Source organism: Phytophthora parasitica (assembly GCF_000247585.1).
Source record: "Phytophthora parasitica INRA-310 unplaced genomic scaffold supercont2.2, whole genome shotgun sequence".
In the NCBI taxonomy this organism is placed as follows: domain Eukaryota; phylum Oomycota; class Peronosporomycetes; order Peronosporales; family Peronosporaceae; genus Phytophthora; species Phytophthora nicotianae.
The window spans coordinates 2,309,509-2,318,696 of record NW_008648988.1 but is presented as its reverse complement, the minus strand read 5'-3'; the positions used below and the strand labels follow the sequence as shown (position 1 = coordinate 2,318,696).

General features: G+C 46.5%; 4 protein-coding genes across 7 annotated transcripts; 2 read left to right on the top strand and 2 right to left on the bottom strand.

Moving 5' to 3' along the window:
- The first annotated feature begins 236 nt into the window (after nt 1–236).
- On the top strand, nt 237–825 carry PPTG_02776 (hypothetical protein). Its single transcript, XM_008894042.1, has one exon. The coding sequence runs from the start codon at nt 351–353 to the stop codon at nt 699–701; it is 351 nt and encodes a 116-aa protein (XP_008892290.1). The 5' UTR covers nt 237–350; the 3' UTR covers nt 702–825.
- A 1,753-nt stretch (nt 826–2,578) lies between these two features.
- PPTG_20971 lies at nt 2,579–3,500 on the bottom strand. Of its 2 annotated transcripts, XM_008894403.1 has the most exons (2): nt 3,130–3,500; nt 2,579–3,057 (listed from the first exon to the last, which is right to left on the bottom strand). In XM_008894403.1, exons 1-2 carry the CDS (start codon nt 3,188–3,190, stop codon nt 2,903–2,905), a joined length of 216 nt encoding a protein of 71 aa, XP_008892651.1. In that variant the 5' UTR covers nt 3,191–3,500; the 3' UTR covers nt 2,579–2,902. The 2 variants fall into 2 exon arrangements, with proteins under 2 accessions (XP_008892651.1, XP_008892650.1); XM_008894402.1 differs by having other exon boundaries at nt 2,579–3,190.
- Nucleotides 3,501–3,801: 301 nt separating this feature from the next.
- On the top strand, nt 3,802–5,293 carry PPTG_02775 (hypothetical protein). Of its 3 annotated transcripts, XM_008894040.1 has the most exons (3): nt 3,802–4,045; nt 4,118–4,220; nt 4,290–5,293. In XM_008894040.1, exons 1-3 carry the CDS (start codon nt 3,858–3,860, stop codon nt 5,094–5,096), a joined length of 1,098 nt encoding a protein of 365 aa, XP_008892288.1. In that variant the 5' UTR covers nt 3,802–3,857; the 3' UTR covers nt 5,097–5,293. The 3 variants fall into 3 exon arrangements, with proteins under 3 accessions (XP_008892288.1, XP_008892289.1, XP_008892287.1); XM_008894041.1 differs by having other exon boundaries at nt 4,118–5,293; XM_008894039.1 differs by having other exon boundaries at nt 3,802–4,220.
- On the bottom strand, nt 5,109–8,118 carry PPTG_02774 (hypothetical protein; the record flags this gene model as incomplete). The annotated part of the gene is made up of 4 exons (XM_008894038.1): nt 5,109–5,406; nt 5,477–5,550; nt 5,615–7,568; nt 7,636–8,118. 4 exons carry the CDS (start codon nt 8,116–8,118, stop codon nt 5,254–5,256), a joined length of 2,664 nt encoding a protein of 887 aa, XP_008892286.1. The 3' UTR covers nt 5,109–5,253.
- Nucleotides 8,119–9,188: the final 1,070 nt, after the last annotated feature.

Below are 9,188 nucleotides of genomic sequence, written 5' to 3'. Positions count from 1 at the left end.
AGGGCCACCCTCCTACGTAGGACCATAAAACTGAGGGCGTTTTGGCAGAAAGGCACAATAGATGCATACCGAATTCCCTACGAGCCCCATATTTAGCCAATCAGAAACGTCAATTAGCAAATCGTGCCAAAGTAGTGCGCACCCTATGTCATCACATACAGCAGTCTTCCACAGCGTATACCCGGTGGTAGTGGACGCGCAGCAAAACAGTTCATGAAAAATTCCTATTCGGCAGAAGAGAAACGGAATGTGCTAGATTATTACGCAGAGCATAATGACATGAAGCCACAATTAAGTCCTTCTATCCTGGCTTTTCACCTGACAAATTTGAAACTCGTTGAACACTAATTATGTCGTGGCGCCGGAATCGTGGGAAGATCGAAGAACTTAGCAGTCAAAAGGGAGGGGCTAGCAAGCGCAAAACGCGAAGCGTTGGTTTGGGAACCATTTTGTCCAAACAAGACGAGGAGAAACTAGTGAGGTGGGTAAACGAACTAAGGGACGAGGATGTACCTGTTACAGCTACGATGCTGCGTATTCAGGCACAAGATGTTGCTGTCCGTGCTGGCATCACGAAGGGTCGTGGTGCTGGCAAGACCACTTTAAACAACGCCATCATCTATCACTTCGCTGCAACACGTGACAAGGGCAAGTTCAACCTCCGGAACTATCAAAAATTGTCGAAGATTTTGCAAGAGTAGTGAAAGCTAAAGCGACTGAGATCGACGCAACACGTATTTTTAATGCGGATCAGACAGGTTTTTTTTTTTTTTCATCTTATAACGCATGCTTTGTTATTATTTAATTTTTATATATATTCTGCAGCTGCTTGTTTCGAATATCTTCCAAAGAAAACACTGGCAAGAACAGGGAGTAAGACTGTTTGGGTTCGCTGTGGCAATATAACGAAGGCCAGAGCAACTGTAATACTGCTCGGTGATTCTGTTCATCAAAACCACCAGCGCGACGGGGTGAAATTACAGAACGTCGCCACGGATTTAGTGTTGGTATGTGGCCGGGCTCAATCGCCCAGTCTGAAATCGAGTATAACATGTAAGTCTACGTCAACCAGAAAGGTATCGTAACCCTTATTGTTTTATTATTCTAAAATTTATTCTGATTTTTTTCTTATTAGGCTGGTGGAAAAGTTATTTGACGAACGAGTTTTCGCGATTTCATTTCGCCAGCCGTCCTGCACCACACGAGGCGATCCGTTGCTACTTGACGATTTCTCTGGACACTGGTCCAGTGACGGCGTAGAGTATGCTAAAACCATTAATGTCACGATTCTAAAAGTCTCTCCAACCGCTACCTCTGTGTCACAGCCGGCGGATGCAACGTGGAATGGTCCCCTCAAAGCTAGAATACGAAACAAATCCATCGATCTATTTACACTTAGGTTAATGGACACCGTTACTACTAGTACTACTACTCCTACGTTTGGAGGCAACGAATTGATTCAGGAAAGCCGACTCACTTCACTATGCAGTAAGCTTCTTTTTGCCGCTGTAGGATATCGAATGGTTCAACGATGATGAGAGTGCGTTTTGTATGCGAATACTTCAACGGTCGTGACAGCACGTTTCGTTGATAGGCCACTTTCTGGAAAAGTGTCCTGTCAAGAAGATATCTATACTCGAATGCTCTTTAGCTCTCGGATTCCATGTCGCACTGTACGTGGGGTATCCTGATTCAGGTCTTCTGACTGGGAGAGATAGTTTGTGCGAGATGCTCATAAAAAGATGGACAATTGGAGATAATCGAAATCGAAACCTGTCGGTTCCAGACGGAATTCTATGGGATTCTTTCGATGGTAGATGAAGTTTAAATATTGTATTTTTTCCTTTTTATTTCCTAACTTCGATCTCAAGTCGAAGTTAGGCATTGATTTCGATCTCATGATGGCTTGTCTTCGAGCTTGAGATCAAAGTGAAGACCCTAATTTCCACTGCAAACTAACAAAGTTTCTGTGTGAAATTCAAGTTTATTCTTCATAACAATTCCAGTTTTGAGTTCAATAACATTTTACGACAATAATATTCGATAATAACGGATTCTCATATTTTTCTATCTTAAAATTAGCAGATCAAAATTGTTTCGCATATCTTAGAAACACCTCAAAAGATTATTTTGCTAAGAAAATTGTTTTCAGGTCGAGACATATTTTGGTTATTCCAAAGGCGATTTTGATATTTTAACTAGAAGTTTCTCAATTGCAATTTTGCGGTATACTCTGTTTTAGTTGCAGTTCTTCGAGAAGAATCGTCAACACCCAAAGAACCTAGTGTCTCTTATGATTTCGCCTCTGAAGGATATTACGCTTGGTTTCGCGCTCGCTAGGGAACGGTCTGGTCTGGAGAATCTGGAAGGGCGGCGAGATGGACCGGATCAGCCGATTTTATAAGTTGCAGGAGGCCCAGGAGGCGAAGAAGAAGATAACCCGTCGAAGACTGATAATCTTGTAAGGTTAAGCTTTCGGCAACACGGCAACATCGTCTACTACGTGGCACAATAATAACCGAAAATGATGTCGAGCTGGATTCGACCGCAGCAGATGAAGTGATGCAACTTGTGAGCAGGCTTCGCACTTTTTAAAAAGGAATTTTAAGAATATTATCATACAGCTATCCCAATATGTCCTCCGCTAAGCGTCTGCCATTTTGTAGTTGCAAGCTTTGAAGCGAAACCTCCGCCGTCACCAATGCAGCTCGAACCTCGGTCGTGTAAATTCTCTCGGGATCTGCTCGAGGAACTTATTCTTCCAGATAGTCTTTCTAAATTCCTGCTCTTCCACTTCATGACGACGGCGGAGACGCTGGGCTCTTGGAGCTTGAGTGTTGTACCTGGTTATCAATCTTCTCAATAGAAGCATTTGCATTTGTTAGGCGACGCAACAGAGTTCTCATGGCAGCTCGGTGAGAACTACGAAGGCGCTTTCTTTCTCAATACGCTGTCTGCGTCGCCATTCACGCATCTGATCATGTACTACGCGTCGACGATGCGCATCTTGGTCTTGTACCAACTGCTTTGCGAGTTGTCGCCCTCGATTCCCGCACGCTTTCACATTATCGAAAACATCATACAAATCTTGAGAACCAGTTGTGAATGTAATGTACTCAAAAGCCTCACTTTCGCGAGCTCTGTTGCTTGGGTAGTGCAACGCGTTCTCCACGTTGTACAGGAAGTTCATGTCTGGAAACAAACCAGTAATGCAATGCCGTAACACCAAGTTAAACTGGCTACGAGGGTAATTTTTGCCTGGAATGAGTTCTGATGGAAATCTAGACGCTCGATCCAAAAAACGAAACACTTGTAAAATCCAGATTTCCCAACGGCATTATCACGGAAATCCTCAATATGCTCAAAGGATATGCACCAGGTAGAGCGAAAGCGGGATCTCGATCCGCAACTCGTGCTTGGGAGTGATGTGCACGATTTTGTTTCGAGGAACTGTCGGACAAGTTATCTGCCAGGGGGTGGGCGATCTATTATGTCGTCTGACGTACCGTTTTGTTAGTTACAGTACCGTCCAAACCAGCAGAAACATTTCTAAACGTTTTAAAACATTTTCTATGTTTTAACGTCACCTCCTTACAAACGTCAAGTCAAACATGGACCGCAATTTTTTCTGGCCAATGAAATGTTTCTAAACAGTTTGGCCTCGCTGCAATACAAACTTCACGTCAAAAAACGACTGAAGCCCAAAAGGACCCAATAAAACTGCGGTCCACTTTTGGGCACTTCTACAAACTTCAAGTAAAAAAAAAACGTCAAAAGGCCCAAATACCAAAAAAAAAAAAACGGCAAAAGGCCCAAATGCCAAAAATTAAAAAAACGGCACAATTTACTCAATCAACATGCCACGTATACTGCTGGTGCTGGTGCTGGCGCTTGGTTGCGCAGCTTCCGTGGCGGCTGAAGCGTTATCGGCGCAAGATTCACTCGCGCTGGATCTAGTGGAGCATAGTCACCTTGGCCACGAGCTTGAGAGCGACGGTGTTGTGGTGCGCTGTCGCTCGTGCGGTGCTCCTGTCGCGTTGAAGAAGTGCGCACTCTCCCTCCGCATCGCTCTGGTGCTCTATTTGCTGATTCTGACTCATTTCTGCTGGTTATATAGGGACTTCATCGACCTGCACGACACTTCCAAATCCGTGGGTAGTCGCCACGAGGCTGTACTTGGAAATGATGCTGAACTCTTCACCTTCGTGAACCCCAGCAGGGTACGCAACACAGCATTGAACCCCCAGACTATGGAATGAGTGTTAGATATGGTGCGCCTATTATTGCAGGCTGAATTCGAGCTAGCGGGCTTCAAGAAGGTGCTGGGACTGGAAGGCGAGGTCTTCTCCAAGAAGGCGACATTCTTCGACGACTACATTTGGCGAGATGTTCGTTGTAATAGCTGCAAGAGACACATCGGGTGGGCGTTCTACCACGACGAGTTACAACAGTGTATCAACACACAATTGGTGGAGTCCATCACAGCCAAAAGAGCCAAGGAAAAACTGCTGGCCTCCACTGCGGAGATGGAACGGAAGGCTGAGATCGTGAGGAAAGAGCTGGAAGGCCGCTGTCTTTTCGCTGCTGCTGGCTGGTGGACCTACGAGGTCTGCTACGAGAAAGAAGTCCGCCAATTCCACCAAGAACCCGACCGATCTCGTCCGAGCGACTGGAGCATGGGCGTCTACGTACCTGATACCCAGGACACAGACACTGGGTATGCCAGCACGGATGTAGTACAGTACTATGCCGGCGGCCAACACTGCGATGAGAATGGCGAACTACGCAGCACTAAAGTGGTGTACACGTGCTGCAAATCCCGACCTAAAGAGCTGTCGGTGGAGAAGGTTGATGAGCCTGCACTGTGCACATACCTGATCACTGTGTGCGTTCCGAGCTTGTGCGAAACAGAACAGGACGAAGAGCAGGACTTTGTCGAAAATCAGCAGATTGTGGAGTCGTGCAAGGAAGAATTTGATTCTGCACACACAGATGCGCCGTTACCGTCGACGTTTGCCACCTTGCGCTGGTCTTCCGTGATATCGGAAGATAGCAGCGAGCTCGACTGGGCTCGACGGATGCAGTTTGCGAACTGAAGATGATTTTGTCGGTTGTTGTTGACCATCAATGACATTTTACTTATGCTTGTTAGATCATAACTGTGACTACAGCCCAGTGTACTTGTTTGATGAGTGTCATTTGTGGGGGCTGCGTAGGGCTAAGGAAGTTCTCTTTGACACTGACTCGTGAGTTTTATATTAGGAAGCGTGGGTCTACAAGTGTACTTCTCGCAATGTTGCGTCTGCCGAGATGTGCGCGGGTGGAGAGCAACACAATTTGGAGCGCATACGTCGCCATTGCAGAAATCGCATGGTTACCAACCCACAGATCAAGCAAGCAAAAGCACTGATGAATACACATGACACAGCGTCAGTTCCAGATTTAAACAAGAAAAGGGACCAAGTGGCGATCGTACTAGCAGATCCAGCAACATCAGATCATTCTCAATCCCAAGAAGAAGCGAAGCTTTTGCAAATCTGGAATCAGTGTCTGTCCGAATCCCAAGTTAAACGGTTAGCGCTGGGATGTTGGATTGATGATGGAAAGTTCATACCTGACAAAAAGAGGGACTGCTTGCTGAACGACATATCTGGTGGAATATCGAGAAAGCGTGTGATGCAAGTGTGGGCACGGTAAATCCTCCAACGATACCTGTCGTTCTGGTTCTCTATAAACGACTTCAAGAAATCCCGGAGCTGCTCGGCATTGTGTACCATGGCTTCTGTTGTCACCATACCGTTCTGGCGTTTTAAGTCAGTTCTTTTCAATGGAAGTGTGGACGGCCCTTTTGGAGAGAATGACCGCTGGATTAGCCCTTCGCCGCTACCGCCACGTCCATCCACGGGACTATCGCCTCGTACTGACGCGTACAAATGGTGAAACTTGCGTCTCCATTTGCGAGTGACAAATATTTCAAACGTTTGGCAATCAGGGAACGTGGAGTCCAGATAACGGCCTGCAGTAAGCCCTGCGTCTTCCTGTTTCAATTGATCCACCAGTTCTCTCATGCTCCCGTCGGCGAATGGATGTGGTGATCGACAATGCAGATAAAAACCGTGATATGTTTCGTCGAGAAACAGACAACTCACCTTCGATACTGTGCAGAGATCGATAAAGAGCTGTTCACGTGGCTCATCAATGTATCGCTCAAAGATCATCCATTTCCAGAGTCTCTGACCCACGTACACAAAAAGCCACCAGATCGAGACGTTGGCAAAGCGTAAATACGGATTCAATTGGAGATCTGCTGCGTCTGTGGAGACAGTAGTCGTTGTGAGGGTAATGTACTGCATTTGTGCTCGTGGAACTGGAAGCGAGAGCATTCTCAAGTTGCACCCGTACAGAAGAAATAGAACGAACACGAGTGTGAAGCGCAACGAAGTCTTTCGAACGGTTTGCAGCTTGTTCCACTCATTGACGACCAAGATCATACGCCACACGCTGATTGATGCCTGGGTTGGCGTGGTGGAATCGATGTCCATGACGGTAGCGCGAGGTTTCTCCCAATCAACGAAGAACAGTTGTAATTGAGCTTGACGATAAACGTGACGGAAGACGGAGACCAGTTGGCAGAAGAAGGACAGAGGAAGCAGCACTCGAAACAGGTAATATTCATCGACACCGCTTGCAAGAGGATCGAAACTCACCTCTGGAAGCATGAGTATGGTGCTTGATTGTAGTCTGAAGACCATGAAAAAGTAGCTGCACATTAGGAACATGACTGCGAACGAGACTGGAGCGAAACTGGATGCACTGTAGCTGATCAAAGTCGATAGAATCTGGCACATGGCATTCTCCACGACTTCGTTCCGGATACTGCGTCGGTACCAGTTGAACGTCTGAAGTAGAACTCGACATCCTGCAAGGACGCACCCCGTGGTGTACAGAGCCTTTGCAAACGACCAAAACTCGTCTGTGTCGGAGGTGTACGCGACACGGAGAGATACTGCAACGGATCTTGGATTCTGTGTGTCCATATATGCTATCGTCAGTTCTGGGACATATATGAAGTGTGAGTCAGAGACTTGCGTTCTGACAGTGAGCGTGATGGTTTCAGCGTATCGAATCACCTTTGGTGAGGTCTCACCAACAGGAATTCCCGTCTGGAAGTCGTAGAAGAAGAAACGGTGACCTAGAAGATCGTTTGCGGTGTCGCTGTCCTGATTGACGAATACTCCACTGTCGTCACGATAGTTTAAATTCTTCACTGGAATGGGAATGAACCTCCCGTCTTCTCCATTTCTCTTCGTCTGATCGACCAAGAAAAGCTCATGGAGTATTAGAGTGGAAGTCTGCAAAGCCTCAAGGTTGCACGAATACTCTGATACTTCGCTCACACCGAACCGCATCCACGAAGGCGACTCAGTCACACTGATGCTGCCCGGTTGGCAATACGCAAGTTCATTAGTTAATGGTCGAAAGCCAATGAGAGTGCCATTAACGTGATAGCTGGCCAGAACAAACTCAAGATGATCGATACCTTCATTCGATGCAGCGTCAGACGTCATCTATTCGCCAACAACAGGCTCATCATCAGTCATAACCAACTTGTCATGCAAGGAAAAAACAATATACCTTCATGTTTACGGGAGTCTGACCAATGTTGGATGCTATCGATCGATAGCTCAAGAATGGCAGCGTCGTAAACCACCCATTAATGTTGTTGACTATTGACGATCGGCCACTGCGCTGAATCAGATCAAAAACAGCACAGGAAGGTGTTTGGGGATCAAAATGCTGCAAGACACAGAGGTTTCCCAGTGCTTGGCACGAGACGATATCTTTTTCGCTTTGGTAAAAGTAACATGCGGTGGTGGAAGGCAGGAATATGTCGTCAAGCAACGCACTAGCAACGGGGACAACGGAACCCGAGCTGCCTGTTTCTTCCTTGAGGAAGGACGAATATGTCATTTCCTTAGCGTTGCTGAGCATGACTTTGGAGCTGATCAAGTTGATATGCGTTTTACGAACGCATTTCTGGACACTCATGAACGAACTCGATACCATTTCGTAGTCATTTGGACACGTACAGATGGAATCGTTATCAGCAACGACCATCACTGAATCCGGGCATGCTTTGCAGGTGTTGGTTGAACTGTCAGCGACTGTGTTGTCGGTACAAACCACACATTCTTTTGCGTCAAGATAGCTGCCATTCTACATCAAGCACTTGATCAACCCCGCGAATCATTACGATGATATCATTTCGAACCGCACCTCGCTACTTTCTTGGATGATGGAGTTGGTATCACACTTGCATTCACGGATGGATTCCTGGATACCGAGCGTGGAATTACCGCAGCGCATACACCTTGAAGAGTCCCGGGACGGAACTTGGTCTGATGGACATGCAGTACATATCTCAAGATTACAAGGAACTGGCCAGATCATTTCGCACGTGGACTCCTTTCGTGACTTCTGGATGGCTTCCTGGCTACGTAAATTGGATCAGTAGTGCTGTGACGAAGATATCCGTACGATAGCATGTCACTTACTTGCAAGTACAGGCCGTAGCCAACCCAGGTATTCGCGAATTACTGTCTGGAATCTATAGAAGACGGGATATTAGTTTTCACAAGCACTAGACGCACGAGGAATAGCCAAGGATGTCCTTACCAGCCAAGCATTTGAAAGGGTGGATGCTCCGTTCGCGATGACGCATTGACTACACCCGAGAGCCGATTCGTCATAAAACTCTGTGGTCGCATTGCAAGTCGTGTTTGATGCAATTGTGGACGAGTTCCCACCAAAGAGTGCGAAGAGTTGTGCAGGAAATCTCACTTGCGCTTCAACTTGTACGTAGTCGAAGACAAGCCACAGGAATCCTAGCGAATACCTCATGACATAGGGATGCAGAGCATAGGACAGCTTTCCAACAAAGTGACTCTTCACATGGAGTTACTACAGTACTTGACATCGTCACCACATTCAAGTCACATATTTTGTTCTCGAACAACGGTAATAATTACTTGAAGCTTATCAATTCAGGCATCTCACTGGTTCTTCCGTCCCGTGAAACGAACCATGACTTTGTGTGGGTCAAGAACAGCCCTTTCTGGTGGTTTCGGCTGTCAAAAATACTCAGCATGGCATTCACCGCTAAGTGTGGAGTGAGAGTTAATTCTGTG

What these genes read in the sequence shown, in the direction of transcription:
- PPTG_02776 (XM_008894042.1), top strand. Translation starts at nt 351, where the DNA reads ATGTCGTGGCGCCGGAATCGTGGGAAGATCGAAGAACTTAGCAGTCAA.
- PPTG_20971 (XM_008894402.1), bottom strand. Translation starts at nt 3,190, where the DNA reads ATGAACTTCCTGTACAACGTGGAGAACGCGTTGCACTACCCAAGCAAC.
- PPTG_02775 (XM_008894039.1), top strand. Translation starts at nt 3,858, where the DNA reads ATGCCACGTATACTGCTGGTGCTGGTGCTGGCGCTTGGTTGCGCAGCT. An exon ending in CCTTCGTGAACCCCAGCAGG is followed by an intron (nt 4,221 to 4,289) that starts GTACGCAACACA and finishes CTATTATTGCAG; the next exon opens with GCTGAATTCGAGCTAGCGGG.